The sequence below is a fragment of the Coturnix japonica genome, chromosome 4, assembly GCF_054131305.1.
Source record: "Coturnix japonica strain WE chromosome 4, WE-NBRP24, whole genome shotgun sequence".
NCBI lineage: Eukaryota > Metazoa > Chordata > Aves > Galliformes > Phasianidae > Coturnix > Coturnix japonica.
In genome coordinates this window covers 24645910-24665022 of record NC_140666.1, presented here as the reverse complement: position 1 = coordinate 24665022, position 19113 = coordinate 24645910, and the positions used below count along the sequence as shown (strand labels likewise).

Genomic DNA, 19113 nt, shown 5'->3' with positions numbered 1-19113 from the left:
TTAACCTTGTTCTCCTGTAAAGACTCTGGAGGAATAACCACGACTCAGGATTCCTGCAACAGCTTTCAGAAGCAAAGTTACAAAATCAAAAGGAAGAATCCAAGACATTTATTGATATTATTTTATTTATATTCTCCAGTTCTCAGTGTTACACTATTGCTACAACACATAAAATTGACCTCTAAGATAATATGACTTAGGTTTACACACTCGAAAGTACCATTAGCTACGCACTCAGTTTACCTTCATCTGGTTTATTGTTTGATATTAATGCTGGAAACACAAGAAAGATGGAAATAAAATGAAAATAAAAGGTGTTAGAGTACAGTGCTTTGGCTGGATATGAATTGTACAGTTACAGAATGTAACCTGGTAATATACTCCTCCCGGCAGTGGCAATATACAGCAGATAGAAAGAGGATTCCTATGACTACTCCTGCAAAGTATGAGACACTGTATCCCTGTTTCACATGGCAAAATTAATGTGTTTTGATAGACTGAGGATGAAAAACACTTTGGTTTTATACTTCAGTCAATAAAGTCCAAGTGAAATAAAACAGCGAGAAGTTTCGCTGCAGAGAGGACTTTCCCCCTCCCACCTCCAGTACTGCAGTGCTGTTCTGACAGGGAGAAAGGAGACAGACAACCATCCATTCACACCGCAGCACTTCAGAATCGGTGTAATTCCTGGGGATGGGTTGGTTCCTCTAAAGGATTACCCAGAGTATCCACATTCAAAGTCTATGAGTATTCCCTGCCTATATAAAGCAAGTGTATGCTTCTGTGTTGGCACTTCATTCTACAGGAAGGAGTTCACGTATCTCCTCCATGTTTGCCATAGAAAATTCAGCTGTAACTTTGGTAAAATAAAGTTATACACTTAAAAAGTCTCAAGCGCAAGTTCCATATATGCAACATCATTACGATATTTCTTTTAGAGTCAGGAAACCTCCTAATGTGGAGGATCAGGTGATTAATGCTATCTGTTTAAAGTGTAGTAAAAGCAGTGCAATGCAGCAAACAGTATTTGCTGATGCCTATTGCATGCGATGGACTGAGTGCCTCGAGCGACCGAATAAAGTGACTGTGACACCATTTGCCACATCAGTCCTTTAACACAATGACAATCATTTGCAAAAGCTGCTCCTAGAAATAAACCATTTAATTAAAATTAGACTTCCACCTGAAGTATATCTCAATAAAAAAAAATACTGACACAGTCAGCATGGCTCAGTTTGGTACACAAGTGCTGGTGCTAATTTTCCTCATTCTAGAGCAATGGTCTCTTGTCTTCACATAGCCATGAACATTAAGATCACACACGTGAGCAACACCCAGCTCTTCTGGGATGGTAACGTGCTCATTGTGCCTTCAGTGGTACGGTTACAATGACCTGATTTGGCAAGCATTGCTCCAGAACTAATACTATATGATATACATAAAATATAAACGCACAAGACAGTGACATTTAATTAACTTTCAGCCTCTGTGCAACTTAAGTTAAACTTCTCTCATTAATACATTTTTAAATTGTAAACCATCATAGAGACCAGAATACTTTTTAATAATATCCAGGCATTTACTTTTTCTATCAAGTTGCCTATGAAATTGTACTGTAATCAAGGCAGTTAAGTTTTCTTCAATTCCCATTAACTGAAGTTAGGGTAGAGATTGGAAGGACCTGAAGACAAAATCCACTGTCCTCACAGCAAATGAGTGACACAGTAGTTGAAAGAGATGCTGCTCAGGTGCCAAGCTCTGGGCTGCTAAAACACACCTGGAAAGTTTGCCACAACAGAACAAATCTGCTTCTATAAATCATGTCTCCTCAAACAACAACCGAGATCAGCATTTCATATGGACAAGCTGTCAGCTAGCGATGTGTCTTAGCTCCTACTTGAGAATAATCTCATAAGGATCCAGTTGTACAAGTGATTTGAAGAAAGGGGGACTTAGTACTGAGCCAAGAAGGAGCCAGCAGCTGACACTAAGGATAGAGTCAAAGAGTTGACAGGATTTCAGAGCACTTGGGCATCTGGAAGCAGCGGCTTCTTGCAGCTGCTGAGTTCTCTCATTCAGCTATTGCCAAATAGAAAAATGACAGTACCAGTGGTGAACAGGGGGGGAAAAAAAATAATGGTGTGACAAACTATATCCTGCCATGCTTCATAATTCATAAAAAGGTTTTTTCTCTCGCAAAGCCAGAAGCAAGCTTCACTAACAAAGTTCAATATTTCATTTTTTAAATTAATAAATAAAATACATTAAAATCCTCTGGGTACTACACTCACTCCCCAGCATCGTACATACAAAAGCAGACATAGAGAAATACAGGTGACTTTACTCGGATTAAAAGAACTGAAAATACCTTCTTGCACCACTGAGTTCAGCCCCCAGTACTAAAGGCACTGTGATCCCTTCCACAAACAGCAAGGTGCAAGCGGGTAGGCTGCATCCCACTGAAAGATTCACTTCAGGACGGAAAGGTTCTCATCTTCAAGATTTAAATTTCCAGCCTAAATTTTTACTGTGGCCAGTTAATTCTTTTGCAAACACTGCCTTTAGTATCAGGAAAGCCTACCTCTCTTCTTGGTTCTCACCTAAATACATACATTTCCTACATATCTGTGTACACAGGCAGAGAAAGAGAAATCACAGTCGTGCTTCTCAGTCTCCTTTCAAAAGCTCATCTTTCTCAAACATAAGCGACCAAGACATCGTGCAATAACATGATCCGTGACTGTCACAAATAAAGGCAACAACTGCCCTTCTCATTATGTGGATGACCATTGCAACTGTAAGAATGGTATTTGTCTGCTAATTGTAGAAAAGTGCAGTGCGTAGAGGGGAGATTCAAGTTGCAGCCATTTTATTCCCCTCCTTTTTCTACAGTATCTAATTTTGAAAAATAAAATATTAAATTATACTGGATCTGGCACATCAGCTTCCACCGTCTTGTAGATCTTGCTCAGAAAGACTTCTACCTTGTCATCACCCAAGTGACAGACGTCCAAGATACAGACAACGTGTCTGCCATTGAGGTCCATCGCTGCTTTCACAATTTCATCTAGAAGTTAAGAAAAGTAGTCTGAAGATACGTACAGCATGAGGAATTGACACGCTTTTCCATGCAGTATGTATACATTTGCATGTATGTATACAGTGACCTGTCACTGTGAAACACACCCGGACCAGTAAGTGCTGGACAACTGTGAAATGGTTATTTCTTGGGGTAGAATCTCATTAATAAATTCAGCCACCAGAAATGACAGCATCAGACCTCAGAAATGGAAGAGCTGAAGTCTGCATTAGTTAAACATTAGCAGCTCTCAGATTTCATAGCACAATTCAAGGAAAAATAAAGATGCATTTGAATAAGATCAGGTCTGCCTGTATAAACATACTGGAAAACACCATAGCTATATAGCACTGTGCAGTACAACATGCATTAACAGTGATCACTGTATTTGCTGTGAGGTGCCAGCAATGAGAAGCATAATCTGAGGGAAAATAATTAAGCAATAGGAAACTTTGGTTTCTAGACATGGTAGGTTGGACTGACTGCTATTCTACTGTATTTCAAAGCAGATCAAGGCAATTATTCACATGCTTATAATGACTTCTATGTCAGTATAATTTTGCATAAGCAAATAACTGCAGGCACCACCTAGATCACTCTGGAGTTTGTGTTCTGGATATTAAAATACTATTTTCCAAGTAGAAAAACAGCCTCAGTAAAGGCTTGAAAAATTCAGTGTTGTATCTATTTATTAAAGATGGCCACATCAAATTCACACGTTACACTGAAGACGTGAATTGGGAGATAGAAGAAAAGACAGATGAGTAAAAGCCAGACTTACTTGAAAGTGGAAACATGTCGCAAAATGTCCCATCGCCAGTGGCTTTCTGCTGACAAGAAGAGATGCAACTCATGCAAGACAACAACGTATCATTTTCAACTTCCTCCACCGGAAATAAGTGGGGATCTTCAGGACCAAATAATGGGAGAAAGGCAACATCTATTGCAACATCATGGTTTATACCTGTTGAAAAAGATACCTGTTAACAGTAAACTTCACCTCCAGTCTATCAACAACTTCATGTGGCATTTCTTCTTTACTTTTTTGAACAATCAGACTACAGAAGGCTGAACATTGGTGTGTATGTAGACTGCTCTGAAAGTAATGCCTCCTGTGTTAGGACATTAGCCCACAGTGTCAGAGGCGGACACTGGTGGCATGGCAAAATAAGTTGAACCTTCATAAATATTCCCTTACACTGCATGGCTGTGTGACAGACAGCAGGAGAGGGGCAGTCTGATAGAATGGCATCTGATGTGGAAGTGCACATGGAGCAAAGGGTGAAACTAAATTCCTCCACGTGGAAGAAATGGTACCTACTGACACTCACTGACACTTGCTGAATGTTGATGGAGACCAAAATTGGATGTGAGCACAGTGTGGCAGAGGGTAGTGCATTTCAGCTTTCAGAGTGACCCAAGTATCATCAGAAGATTCTTAGTTATGTGCTCTTTGTTCATTAATTAATCACCAGTGACAAATGACATTTCAATTCACACATACACTGAAACTGCTAGGGCTACAAGTATTAGGATTTAAGGTTAAGAAAGCAGTTGGCTCAAAGGACGTTATAGCAATATAGGGTGCCATTTCACACTCCTTTATAACTTTATAGTTGCTACAAAGGCAAAGCAATCTGTTTTACATCCAGTATATCTATGCAGTACGTGGTGCACTACTTGTGTTACTTTCACCTTGAATACTACATTGCACGTTCCAGGATTCTAATGACTGTAAATGTTTAAACACCTTTTCTGCAAATCCCCCTTTGTAAATAATGGAAACTTTTAAAGTACAGTAACATAACATGAGCACTGCTAAGCCAGCCAATTTCCTTCTCCTTTTTATGGCCAAACAAACCAAACAGATAAATATCCCACGGCAGTGGAAAAGATCTTGTTGCGTGTTTATCATGAACTTGCACATTTAAAGGTCAATCAATCCATGCTTTGTGCTAACCAAAAGCACAGAATCAATCATAGAGTCATGGAATCGTTCAGGTTGGAAAAGACCTCAAAGATCATCAAGTTCAACCGCAGCCTAACCATAGTACCCTAACTCTAACAACCCTCTGCTATATCATATCTCTGAGCACCACATCCCAATGGCTCTTAAGCAAATCCAGGGATGGTGACTCACCCACCTCCCTGGGGAGCCTACTCCAGTGTTTAACTACCCTTTTTGTAAAGAAGCGTTTCAGCAGAGCAGAGGAATTAAACACGATCCTAATTTATTCCTCTAGCAAAGATCTAAAATGCCAATAATTTATTGATTTCTTTTAACTTAAATACCCACACATTCAAAGGTTTAAGCCAGAACAATCCACTCCATTTCTGACTAACGTCCAACTCATTCTCAACACATGAAACAACTAAGATCTTATTCTGCTCTTGCTTAATCATTTTTAGATGCCAGGCTACCAAACACTTACCCAGAACTGTCACTTCATAATATCCAAGGCCACCAGTGCTTTTAAATTCACTGATATTTTTATCTGTTCTGGTTTCTTTTGGCTGGTGCACCGCCGCATGAAGGTTGTACTGTTGGATAAGTAAGTCTTTGTACATGTAATCAAATTTACATGGGATGCTTTCTGGGAAAATCGTGCTGTGATGCAAATATTTCGTCAACTTGTCTTTCACTTGTGCCCACAGGTCGCTCTGCCACGAACTGCAAGTTCTTGCCATCTCTTCAGTTTCAGGTATATCATTTATTTCTTCATGGTCTGTTATTAACAGAATAAACGGTTAGTTGCTTTTATGCTCACAGAATCAAATCACTTCTCTACTCGATGAGCAGTATTTTCATGAGTACATTTCAATTGTGGCAACACGTTCAAAACGAAGAATAAGAACTGAACTATGTTTGGAATGTGAGCAAACAGGTAACCTTAGAGGCAACGCTTGGACACGGTGGCCCATTTCTGGAGAGTGAATAACTTGTTTAAAGAATGCTTAGAAACAACAAGTTTAAAATGTGTACAAGTGAAGATAAACTTTCCCATTCCTCCACAATAACTGTACACAAACACTGCGGACTATGCTACGTTTCAATTTCTTTGCTATACAGATAGTGATAGCTCCATTCTTCTTTCCTATTACTGTATACGGTTTGAGGATTGTTTATGGTAAAAGCTTAGACATCTGTCACTACTGACTTCAAATCCCCTCCACTCAGCTTATCAGAAAGCCCATTTCTGAACAGTTCCATCACAGTTAAATTCTTACCAGGCAACCTTTGAGAAGGAGAAAACATGACAAAATATTGGCATGAAATAAAAACAGGACCACGCTTCACATAATGACAACAAACCAGACTTCTTCCTTCATCCAAAAAATAAATATCAGGAATGTAGCTGCTTAGAATATGACTTTTTATTTCAATTGCAGAGGAAGAAAGAAATAACTGGTAAGATTAACTGAGAAAAATAAATAAATTAAGCATTGTTCTCATGGCTGACTTGTATGCTGCACCCATTTCCTCCCACATCCTGTATTTGTCTTTTTCATTATGTACTTATGTAGTTTTGGGGCTATCTTCTTGGAGAGGGACATTTTTATCACATGCATATCATTATTGGAAGAAAACTGTCAAAAGAAGATGTGAAGACTTACACTAGTAAGTCTCCTGAGCAATGCTTCTGAGGCACAACGCAGACTTACAGCTTGTATGAAGCAACACTGAGAATCTATTTCTCATGCTGGGAAACAGCCTAACACTGTCCTTGCTGACAGCTCTCATAGCACATCAGGGACAAGAGCGAGCCACAGCAGCTCCCTAGAGGTTGTTACAGCCTTTGTAGTAGAGAAGAGCTCACTACAAAAAACAGTGGTTCTAAGGATACCTTTGCCTCTTTTGGACCTGAAGAGAAGAAGCTGGCTTAAACTTTTAAACAAAGAAACTACTTGTGACATACCTGTGCAGTACTGTGAACTATCCGATGGAGCCTGTTCTTGTACAGAATCTTCATGTTGAAATTCATTCAAGCTACAAAAATGAAGCATACATGTGTATATGTATGTATTTAAAATACATTTTAAATCTATTTAATCTCAAGCAGTACCCTGCAAAAATTCTCATCTTGACAGATTTCTAGTGATAAATGAAACAGGCTTGAATGAGTGAGCATCTGCGCCTGGTTTCACATCGTAAGACTTCAGCTGGACATAATGAGACCTCAGTAAATCAATTTCCAAGAGCTTAAGATAAGAACAGCCTCATTTCATTGCTTTGTAAGTAGATAAGGAAGTAAGACACACAAAAGCTGGTCTTTGTTGCCCTCTACTGGATCTTGCATCATGAACAAGTGAGATGCAGGCAAGACTTTTTTTTTTAAGGTAACTCTAGAATTCCAGTCTACCTACGTGGCTCCCAATAAAGCACTGCAACTGCAATTACACAGAAACAATACACAGACAAAGAACACCAAAAACACTGTACGTTCTATTCAGAGGGATATTCTTGACTTCAGATGTAAAAAGATTTCTATTTTTTCTGTTAATTTTGCACTTTTATAAAGAGGATAAACCTTACAAATCCTCTTCTAATGTCTCATAAGAAATGGAAAATGTCTCAAATGCAGTGGGGAAAATACAAAGGAAATATGCTGTGTTTTTTGAGTATTAGAATATAAGGAATGCATTATCCTCACAGTGCGAGCTATGTAAAAAGAGTGACTATCCTGTCATCTTCAACCCTAGGCACAGAAGTTACCCTCATTCCAACAGCACAGACTGTTCAATTAAGGTTTCATCCACTTAATTTTGAAAACAAAAGAAGTTAGCAGAGAAGGACTTTACAGCAGCACTATCCCTCTTGGCCCCACAACCCAACTGACTTCAGGGCACAGTTGTGTCGATAAACAACAACTCCTATGCACTTCAGTGCCACTATATGGTCTATATCTATTTGAAGATATTTCAAATAGATCCAGTGCAGTCTTGGAAATACACATACATGCTGTAAGACTTAATTTTATGCAGCAGGATTTTATGCTTTCTGGTGAAATGCAGCAGGAAAGTTCTTATCTTTCTCAGAACTCAGTAATTACGTTGTTCCTCCTACGGGATTATTTTTAGATAAAAGAATCTTTCCATTAAAATAGTATCTTATGAATGATTAATTCTTTTTATTAGAATGATCCTGAACGTAATTACTGCGTATGCACAGTAATAAAATAATCACCTACATATCAGCTATGTTACTAAATTTTCAAGCCATTAAAGACATCATAAAAAAATGATTAACAAAAGCTGTCTAATTAAAAATGAATGCTCACAGAACTGATTCTCATTTTCAAGGCTCAGCCTTCTCAATAACAGACATAAAAACTTAGCAGAGCATTGCAAAGGGCTCGCTCAGAAATAACATGCCAAGAAAGATACAAGCCAACTTCCCTCTTTGTTAAAGAGCACACAGAGCCATATTACTGACAAGATGATGTTATAGAAATGGCTTCTATTTCTTTCAAAACTGCTTGTCCAGGTGAGCAGGTGCTAATTTAGAGCTAGTTTTGCCTCTTAAAAATGTAGAAATAACCCGTCCCTGTTTTTTCCCCACATCTTCACAGGTTTCTTACGTACATCTGTGGCTGGAATGACTTCAACTACCCGCACCGCAGATTATTCCTCCTGGACTACTTTGTACTGGATGTGTGCACAGCATATATTCAGTTAAGTTTAGAGATGAGGGAGAACTGTCTACACAAAACAATTTATAGCTTCTTTGCCAGCCAGACTGTGAGGCACCTGACATCTAGTGCAGTGTGCTGGGGCTGTTGTACACCAAAACATGCATGCTCCTATTTTGCCTGTGCTGACTTATGACAACTTGCACCCAGCCAAATTTCCTCTTTGCAGGCTGTATTCTGCTGACTCTCCTTTCCACCGGCGCCCTCTTGCAAAAAAGAAAAATAAAAGGCCCGTATTTGCTATTTCCAGATGCAAAGAGAAAATGCAGACAATGAGAAAGGTCTAAGTTGTATCAAACATTCAGAAGCGACACTCCAAGGACAAAAGCATGCAGACAAGTTCCTTGTAAGCAGTCTAGAAGGTGAACATGCCATCAACGACACTATGGTAACTGCAGTGCTGAGTTTCTGAAGATTGAAATGCTGTTGATGTGTTTTTTTCCACTTTCACAAGAAGCTGGTCTGAAATTCCTGATCTTTCTCTATTTGCATTAAAACCATGGATTAAACTAATTTTGTGTATATAAAAAGCTTGGAAATACATTAACGTTGAATGCCTTTGGCAGCAGGGATATAAATATCAACTAGAGTGTTAAATTAATCAGCTTCCTCTTAACTCATTCTTTCTGAAACCCTTAATAATCAGAACAGAACAAGTCACACACATTCTAATACTACATGATGTCATATAAATAAGTTACCTCAGAAAGGGAGGAGCTGAGGCTGTCAGATAAAGACCCTTAAAATAAACTGGTCTTGTTTAAAAACAAGCCCTCAGCAATGCAACCACATGCTGAAATGATGTATAGAACACTAGTGCTACAGTGCATACTTCAAAACATATTGCTAGTGTTGTTATTTCATCAGCGTATTAAATTACTTCAGTGAGAGCTGGTGTCCCACTGCTTCCAAGCAACAGAACAGAGAACAATGCAAGCTTATGGCTCATCAGGCTGACCTTCCACTTTTCCCCTGCAATCTGGAGAATTCAGCATGACTTCATAGTTAATTACAGAAATACACAAGTTACCTTTTAATTACAAAGAGTGAAACAGCTTCTCATAATCCAACACAGACTTTCTCCTCCTTTAGTTGGAGTTCTAGCACTAATGGCATAGGGTACAGGATACACAGGTAGCGGGGACAGTAGCAGATTGAGAAAAGCAGAGAACAAAGTAAACATACCTTAACTTTTTACTTCACTTCAAAGAAAAGGGGAGAACAAATTCTTCCCACCCACTCTCCCCATGAAAACAACAACAAAAAGCGATTATTTCTCAACAAGCAAAAGAAATGTAATTTTCAGTGTGGAGGGAAGAGGTGCTGTAAGTAAACTCAGTGTGCCCCTCAAATGCCTGCTGTCATCCTGACAGTAAAAAACCCTCATGATTCCTGATGTCCAGATGGAACACACCGTGTTTCAGGTTTCGTCCATCACCTCTTGTCCTGTGACTGGGCACAACTGGGAAGTGGTGCCGTCCCCTCTGCGCTCTCCCTTTCAGGTATTTACATACATAGATGAAAGCCTTAAAGCTCTCAACAGGCTGAACAGCCCCACATCTCGCAGCCTTTCCTCACAGGAGATGGGCCCCTGATCCTTTATTGCCTTCATTGTGTATATGCATCATGTGGTACAAACCGAAAGCAGCACCAACAAAAAGACATTTTGAAATCACTGACATTGGAGGGTTCAAATATTCAAGTTACTGAAGCCAAATTTGGAACAAATGAACTTACAACCCCTACAGGAAATCAGGAGGGAAAGGAGCAATATAACCTAGACTAATAAGTAATACGATTTGCTGTTTTTTAAAATCAATTTCCATTGATAGTTACTTCTTAAGCCTCCAGTCTTGTCAAGGCTTTAGATTCGAAACTCCCACCCAAGACTGTAAGTTAATTGGGTTTTAAAAATCCTTCTCTGGATCCAAACTAAGCTCAATAAAGTGCTGGGTAGTGGAAGGACCATAAGGCTTCTCAGGGCCAACTATACATCCACCACTGCAGCACTGAGGATAACTTACAGCTCAGTTACTACAAGCAAAATCATCTATGGTATCACGTTGTCCGCTCTGCTTGTTAATTAAGCATCCTTCCATCCTACCTTTGGCTCTCCTTTTTAAACTGCAATCTCTCTGAAACAAATACAATATACATTATTTATCATGATGGAGCCTGTTACTGTGTTTTCCCTAAAAAGAATGAGTAGCTGTGAACATTTGTGTAACATACACAAAACTATGTTTCAGAATAAAATGATTCCATATATTTTACCTAGAACTAGCACAGAGAAAATGAATAGAAACTATTACATTTTACTCTGTTCTGTTCTCTCATTTCACTTCCAAACAGACTCTTGACCTGTAAGAATTTCAAGTATCTTTTCTTAATCACTGCCATCATTTAATATGGTTAACTTCACACGACTTACCTTAATTTCTTTTTTGCTGAGCGTGTGTAATAGGGATAAGAGGATACAGAAGTAACAGACGCGGTTCCCCTTAAGATAGGAAATTCACCATTATTTTACAGTATTCTGTTAAATACACAGAGCAAAGAACATGCATGTTTTTCTTTTAGGTAAAACCTAAGGCACTCGAATGCTGGAATTTACATTATGGAACAGAAATCCACTAACAAGTTTGCACCAACACTGCTGAAACAGAACTTCAGCAAACCACGTTTCTTTGTCTAAGTTTTCACTCAGTCCTAATTCTATTTCACTTCATTTCCCCATAAAGAATTCTGATCACCTGCCCTTTTCCCACCATTATTACTTCAGATGTGAAAAGTGAAGGCAAAAGACTTGCTGATCATTAAATCTTTCAATATATACACCAGGCTTTTAAGATGAGTTATGGGTAAACTAGATCTTACACAAACATACTGTCACAAATGACAGCCTTATAGAAGCAAATATTTTACCCTCAAAACTAGTAAGATTTTATCAGACATTTTTCTTTTCTTTTTCCACTTCTTATATTGGAATTATAACCTTCATCTGTGCCAGACTAGATGCAATACCATTTCATTAAATTAAATCACAGACATCACCACTCAATATTAAGAGAATTACATAGCTGCCTTTTAAACATTAAAATACAATGAAGAGCTTTTAAAGCTTTCTCACATGCTTTTCCAGGGCCTGGGCTCTGAATTAATGTTCATAAACGTTTTTAGGATATACCCTACAGGTGTGTGCTAAGAGCTTACTGTTCTGTGCCTGCACATGATTTGTGTGGGGCCCTTCTCTTGGCTGTGCTCTTTTTTGACAGTAGAGTTTGATGCTGTTCCCCAGGAGTGCAACTTGGCTCCACAAAAGACTTGGGTTCTTCGGTTTGAAGGTTTCTTGTTTTTCCCTTGTGAACGTTATCTTGCTTCGACACAGGAGGATTTTCAAGAGACTCTATATCTTCCTGCAATAATTAATGAAGAGCTTTAAAGCACCTGAAACTAATACTTCCAATTCAAAAGCCTCAATGTTTTCAAGTAAATTTCAGAGAGTGAATGATTTACTGTACTTTCCAGAAATTGCATCTAGCAGAAGTTCCCTTCTAATCATTAACAAGATAAATTCTGTCTGGAAAGTGACAGTGCAAACATTGCTGTCATCAACTCTCTTGCATGCTAATTTACTTTTAATTATCTGGTCATTTAAATGAGCAGCTCCTGAACAGTTATGAAGTGTTACAGAAGGCTTCTACAACACATGCAGAAAAGCACTGAGTCACTGCTTTTTAGAAGTCTTCAAAGTGTGACTTTCTAAGCTCTTCTGCTCCCAAAATAACAAACGCAGTTAATCAAGAGACAACGTAACTCACTTCTGGAATCAATTTATCTATGATCATTTTATCTATGATCACAGCTGCTTAAGGGCTACAGCATTAATTCTCAAGTGCTGTACCTGAGCAGGTTCCACTCCTGAGGCATCTTCAGCTGCACTGCTACAGCTGATGCATCTTATGGCACTGATTATTCCTTGAATAGCAACGCGCTTGTGTTCTCTATAATGCAGACCTTCAATCTCTTCTCCCAGATCGCCTATGGCTTTTAAAACCGATTCAACTGCAAAAGAGCAGTAACACAAATGAGACGGTGAGTTTAAAGAAATACAATATCGAGATGTTTGTATGCACGGCTCAAAACAAAACTGCAAATCACTGGTTACTAAATACTGATTTAAGAATGTGTTTTTGAAGGATTTTAAACCCCTTTTTCCATAGCACGTGAAAAAGAAGTTAAACAATGAGCCTTTTTTTTCCCCTACCGTATATTTCAGTATGTGTTATCAGACACCACAATTTGCTTTTCAGGTGAAATGCCTATTTCAATATACACTTCGGTATAAATGTCTTTAATTCTGATTTAGGAGTGCAGCAAAAGTAAAGCTTCTGAGCAGACTTATAGTTCACGTAAGTTATTAAGAGTTCTCCTGCAGCTAATAGTGCCATGATAGTTTCTTTAAGATGCAGATTAAGCCTATGACACATTACTAGTCACAAAAGGAGGATTCTCTTCAATGACATTACAAATTGGCACAATCACTAACTTTGTTGCTTTCTAATCAAGTAAGACTCCATTGAAAAAGGCTCCTAATCTTAAAGATACTTGAGAGTGTGATACCTTTGTTACTTTTACAATACTTCAGAAAGCTATTTGGAGGTCGTGGAAAAGGGTAATATCCACCAATGACAGTTTTCCTCATCTGGTTAGCTTCACTCTGTGTTCTTGTCCACTGAATGAAGTTCTTCACTTTAGTATCCTTGGTGTACGGCTGGCCCTTGTGCCACCCTTTGGAAACAAAAATGATCAGGTATCAAAAATAAAGCAGGTTATTGTCATCATTTTTTTAACTTGAAACGATTCAGAACAGCATAAACAGAACACACATAAAATGAAGAAGAAAAACCGCACCAGAGAATACAAGAGATCTTCCCACTAGACAATGGTGTTTGACAGAAAGAGCATCTTGAATTCACAGAATCACAGAATGACCCGGGTTGGAAGGGACCTCAAGGATCATGTAGTTCCAACCCCCCTGCCTGGCAGGGCCACCAAACATACACCTTTACTAGATCAGGTTGCCCAGGGCCCCGTCCAACCTGGTCTTGAACACCTCCAAGGATGGGGCATCCACAACCTCCCTGGGCAGCCTGTTCCAGGACCTAACCACTCTCCTAGTAAAGAACTTCCCCCTAACATCCAACATAATTCCTCATCTAATACTTGTAAATGATGCTCTACCCAGCTTGTTTTGCAGGATTCAGCCTGAGACTGAAGGGGTAGCATCTTTGTAAAACTGAAGAGAGAAACGTGGGAAAGAGATGCACTTCAAGTTACCTGTGATGAATATCTGACTTTCGTTTGACGTCGTAAGGTAAATAGTGTGGGAAGGATTCTCAGAGAGATCCCGCACCACTCTCATCTGCGTACACACCAGGTATGTCACTGGAAAGAAAAATACTTGTTTTACAGGCTATCACATGGATGGCAGATTTTCAAGGCTGATGCAAACAACACTTATTTTAAGTGCTCAAAACAAGCTGATTTAATTCTTGACCCTATCGGTACTTCAGTATGCATTCAGCCATTGCTCTAAACGAGAAGCTGGAGATGTCATTAGATTTTCAGCTTAAGAACCGTGCAGGAAAATTTTAGCGTACACGCTAGCACTAAAACAGGAGATGCTTCATCAGATAGGAAATCAGTTTAACAAACAGCAGTGTCAACAGTGAGGGCTAAGAGGAGGAGAGGAAAAAGGGCAAAAAGAAATATCGAAAGCCCTTTTAAAATCCATAATTAAGGATTCTGCAGTTTGAAACTTCTGATTGTGAGCTTACGTGTAACAACTACCACAGCTCATTGATGGCTTTTGTAGATCAAAAAAAAAAATTGAAAAAGTATATTTTAGAATTAAAAAGCTTTTCTACTTTCACCTCTCCCTTTCTCCAATCCTCTCAGATTAATCATTCTATTAAAAATATTTATAGACAAAGAGAGCAAGAGATTTGAACGGCTGCTTTCTTTTCTTAGTTGTCTCTGATGAAACAGCACATCACCCCAGGTGCTTCACTATTTCCTGCTTGAAATTAACCACAATAGATGAGCTGCAGATGGGTTACGTAGCCTATCTACGTGTTTAAATTGACTGGCAGACTGCAGTAAGATACAAGTTTCAAACAGTTCCATTCACTTTGTTTTCTTTCAATTCCTCAGCAGTGATTGTCAGTGTGAGGTGATAATCCAGGGACTTTTGTCTTCCATTTAGCGGCAATTATACACAACAAATTATTATATTATTATAACCAACAAAAACTGTAAAGAAATCAATACTTGGGTGAATGCGCTCAAATACATCTGGCTGAGACGTTGCAAATATTTCCAGTATGAACGGCTGGTCCGAGGTCCCATCAATGGCATGTGCCCAGCGATAGAGCCAGAAGTCTTCACCATCTTCAATATAAACAAGAAAAAACATGCAAGTGTTACTTCAGAGAGTGCAAAATGGTCTGATAAATTCCAGAAGTCGTGTTTCTAGACAAACCTTTCTTTCTTGCTCGTTCCACCCTTCCTACAAAGGTCACAAGGCCAATAACATCGCAGGAATGATTGTTGGGTAAGTCATCCAGCTCCGACCTGCAGAACAAAACAGAAGAAACAAATCTGGTATCAAAGAATAACAAAACATAAAACTTACTGAGAAAACTCCTCAGAACACACCTTCAGTTAATGCTCACTGGAACTGCATGAAATCTAAGATCCAGCTTCACAAACAACAAACTTCCATTTTACCTCGTAATAAATTGGTATTTAACTTCAGGTAATCCCCACTCCGGTTTAACCATCTCCTCAGAAATTATACTTATCTTGGTAGGTGGGTTTCGTACGTTAAGGCTGATTTCTGACAAAGAAAGAAAAGACAAAAGCATTTAAGGCACTATTGTAAATTCAAGAAACACTTTTCATTTCCACTGAAACAAACCCACAACAAAACTGAGTGAGGTTACTTAAATGATGTATCCCAACCACGTCTCACTGCTTGGGAAACCACCAATGAAGCCCTCTGACTTCATGGTTCCATTGAGATAAAGTAAGGCCTGCAGGTACAGCATTCAATGTACATTCAATTCAATGCAACTCCTTAATCTGAGCAACGCTAAACTTTCCAGTTCCCTACATGAGTTGATTAGTTTGACCAGACAGATATTACAATAAAGGCCATCAAAGAACTTGCACAACACTGCTTAGCTATGAAATATTTATACTCCAGCTCCATTCACAAACATCACTGCCATCTAAAATTGACTTGCAGGCAACAAAGCAAAATAAGACAGAACTTCAGACACTTCAGACATTACGATCTGATTTAAGGCAAAGATTTGTTAGACAGAGAATACACTGCTACTAGCAGTGAGAATATCGTTTTTTTTATGCACTGTAGCAACTACATTATGAAGCCATCATTGTTAGTAAGCTCCCATGCTGTTTCAGTATAGACAGCATCAGCATTGTTTTATTCAGTGGGGCTTTACACTGGGGCTTGCTGCCACTGAAGCCTACACTCAGATCAAGGTGATGAAGCACCTCAATGGCCTGGAAGAAGGTATCAGCCACCTACTACAGCTGCATCTCAGTGAATCGAAAGAGATTTCTGCAATACTTCACCTATTGTAGCAAATCTCTTCATCTGCGAGTCTCTTGGGGTCGGCTGTGTTTTAAATGGGTAACTGTCTTTGACAGCGTACTGTTCAAGGAGGAGCACAGTGCCAACGTTTATACTGTTATACCATTCGGGACATAAGGAATTCCACAGAACCATGGACATCATGCCTGAACCATCGGCAACTTCAAAGTACGCCTAAAGAAAAAGACAAAATACATTCATTTGTTATTTATCATCATTCTGGTATGTACTTTTTTTTGCGGGAGGAAGGGGGAGACTGGCAAAGAATGCATTGGTTGCTCGGCTCATGAACAATTCCACTGCAAACAGACCCTGAGGATGTTCCCAAAGCTGCACTGAGTCCTGGAGCTGAAGGAATCCCCAGTTCCAACAGAACTCACCCACAGCCACTCTAGCTCAAACTCTCATCTCCAGTACTCAGTATCAGCAGGTAATAACAGTTCCAGTCTGTTTCTTCATAGCAGCCTGACACGGTGCGCGACAATAATAGCATTAGTAACACATCAGCATTTTAGCTCAGCAGTGCCTGCATAGTTCTGAGGCCCAGACTGGCTGTGGAAGTATTCAAGACCAGGTTGGATGGGGCCCTGGGCAACCTGGTCTAGTACCAGATCTGGAGGGTGGTGGCCCTGCCTGTGGCAGAAGGGCTGGAACGTGATGATTCTTGGCGTCTCTTCCAACCCAAGCTATTCTATGATTCCTCGTTTCTCTTCTGCCCCTAGGAGTGGGCAAAAGGTTGGGAAGCAACATGGCCGAGAAAGCTGACCTGAACTGACCCAATGGACATTCCATGCCACACAACATCAGGCTCAGCAATGAAACTGGAGGGTAGTTTTTCCAGAGCACTCACTGCTTTGAGCCTGCCTGGGCATCAGCTGCTGGTGGGCAACTGTTTCTACATCATTGTTTTTGTTTCTCCTTCTTCTTCCCTTCGCTTATTAAACTATCTTTCTCTCAGCTCTAGAGATCTCCTTGCTTTTGCTCTCCTGGTTTTTCCTCCTTCCCCAGCTGGGGGAGCAGGAGGAATAAACAAGCAGCTGACATGTGCTCAGTTTCTCTGAACAACCAACCACATGTCCTGCCTATTTCTAAGAAGCACTATGCAAAAATACTGCAAGAGAAACACGTTGTGAAAGCTGCTAAGAGTTTCAGTCTAACTAAGTAACTCAGATTGCTGCCGGACAGTCTAACTGGAAATCACAAAGTACAAGAACTACACAACACAAAACAATTCTTTTTGTTTGGTTCAAGAGTGTTGACTTGCCTAGAGCCCTCCTTACCTGATACGGCACATCCATTTTCTTCTCTGGCTTCCCGTAGTACCTCAGCCTGGACTTGTGCAGAACTCTCACCAGCAGTGGGCGGAAATGAACTCTGCTCCTCCAGGTCGTTTCCAGCTGACCAAGGGAAATCAGCTTAGAGACTGTCGTTGAGAAAGGGACACAAAAAGCGTTCACGATTAGACACCGAAATGCTTTATAGCTGTAAAGACTCCCAGACTGGGATTTCACCCTTTCAGGGAGCTGTGGAGAGCTTTAAGATCTCCTTCTGTGCTCCGGTCTGACCCATCCCAGTTCCCTCAGCTGCTCCCCATTACACTTGTGCTCCAGAGCCCTCACAGCTCCTCTCCAGGGCCTCTATATCTGAACTGCAGCGAGGGGTGGCCCAACACCGCACAGCTCAACACCCTCCCCCCCGCTCCTTACCGTCCACGTCCACCCGCGCCGGGGGCTGCTCCGCCACCCACATGTCCCCGTAGGGATCCTCGTTGTTCCACAGCGGCAGGTAGTGCCTCCTCTCCCCGCGCAGGGGCGGCGACGGGCGGCCAAGTCCCCGAGTCTCCGCGGGTGTCGGTGTCGGTGTCGTTGTGTCGGCGTTGCTGGCGGCGGGCAGCAGCTGGTCGATGCAGAGCAGGCCGCGCCGCAGCCGCCGCTCGTCGTACAGGTACGAGCATCGCGTCAGTCGCACGCTGGCCCCGACGTGCAGGTGCGCGCGCTGCACCAGGCGGTTGAGGCGCGGCGCCAGGTAACAGCGCTCCAGCCCCGCGCCGTCCGCCAGCGTCACGTCGTACCAATAGCGCGGGCCGGCGGGCGGCGCCTCGGCCAGGTACCGCTCCACCGCCGCCACCGTCAGCGCGGGCGGCTCGGCCGGGGCCGCGCTCAGCCTCCAGCCGCTCCGCGCCTCCTCCGCCAGCCGCCGCAGCCACGAGGCCTCTTCGCCGGGCGGCCCCGCCGCGACTCCTCCCGGGCTCTCCTCGGCGGGGCGCTCCGGGTCGGGCTCCTGCATCGCCCGGGGCGGTGGCGGCGGGCTCGGCCCGCTCCTGTCAGCGGCGGAGGCGCGGCGGGGCCGCCATGGCGCGGGGCGGGCGGGGCGGGGATCTGCGCGCGCGCGCCGAGTGCCATGAGACGGCGCTAACGGTCACGGGGGGGGGGGGGGGAGGTGAGGCGGGAAAGCGGCGGAGCGACGGCAACAGCGGGGACTGAACCGGGGCGAAGGGACGGCGACAGGCCCCACACGGCCCTTACCGACATCGTGACCCGAGCGCGGATCCGGCCCTGAGGGACGTGTCCGCGGGCAGCGCTGCACCTGCGCCCATAGGGCCGCGCATAACGGCGACAGCTCGGGCTGGGTGACAGCTCCTTGCTGTGGGGACTCCGACC

The 19113-nt window shown here is 41.6% G+C and overlaps 1 protein-coding gene across 4 annotated transcripts; it reads right to left on the bottom strand.

Annotated features, from left to right (window-relative positions):
- Positions 1-107: 107 nt before the first annotated feature.
- RADX (RPA1 related single stranded DNA binding protein, X-linked) lies at positions 108-18852 on the bottom strand. Of its 4 annotated transcripts, XR_014945713.1 has the most exons (16): positions 18160-18852; positions 17734-17876; positions 16435-16627; positions 15562-15670; positions 15314-15405; positions 15103-15222; positions 14110-14217; positions 13393-13560; positions 12674-12834; positions 11983-12185; positions 11201-11269; positions 9800-9875; positions 6997-7067; positions 5512-5805; positions 3861-4043; positions 108-3067 (listed from the first exon to the last, which is right to left on the bottom strand). XR_014945713.1 is itself a non-coding variant. In XM_015860703.2 (15 exons), exons 1-15 carry the CDS (start codon positions 18737-18739, stop codon positions 2922-2924), a joined length of 2640 nt encoding a protein of 879 aa, XP_015716189.2. In that variant the 5' UTR covers positions 18740-18834; the 3' UTR covers positions 108-2921. The 4 variants fall into 4 exon arrangements, 3 of the variants coding, with proteins under 3 accessions (XP_015716189.2, XP_085402493.1, XP_085402494.1); XM_015860703.2 differs by lacking the exon at positions 9800-9875 and having other exon boundaries at positions 18160-18834; XM_085546367.1 differs by lacking the exons at positions 9800-9875; positions 11201-11269 and having other exon boundaries at positions 18160-18835.
- Positions 18853-19113: the final 261 nt, after the last annotated feature.

Bases quoted from the DNA above. Each gene is read 5' to 3' on its own strand.
- RADX (XM_015860703.2), bottom strand. From the start codon at position 18,739: ATGCAGGAGCCCGACCCGGAGCGCCCCGCCGAGGAGAGCCCGGGAGGA. The intron at 16,628-17,733 runs GTAAGGAGGGCT...CTTTTTCTTTAG, and splicing joins AAATGGATGTGCCGTATCAG to GCGTACTTTGAAGTTGCCGA. The intron at 15,671-16,434 runs GTGAAGTATTGC...TTTCTTTGTCAG, and splicing joins GAAGAGATTTGCTACAATAG to AAATCAGCCTTAACGTACGA.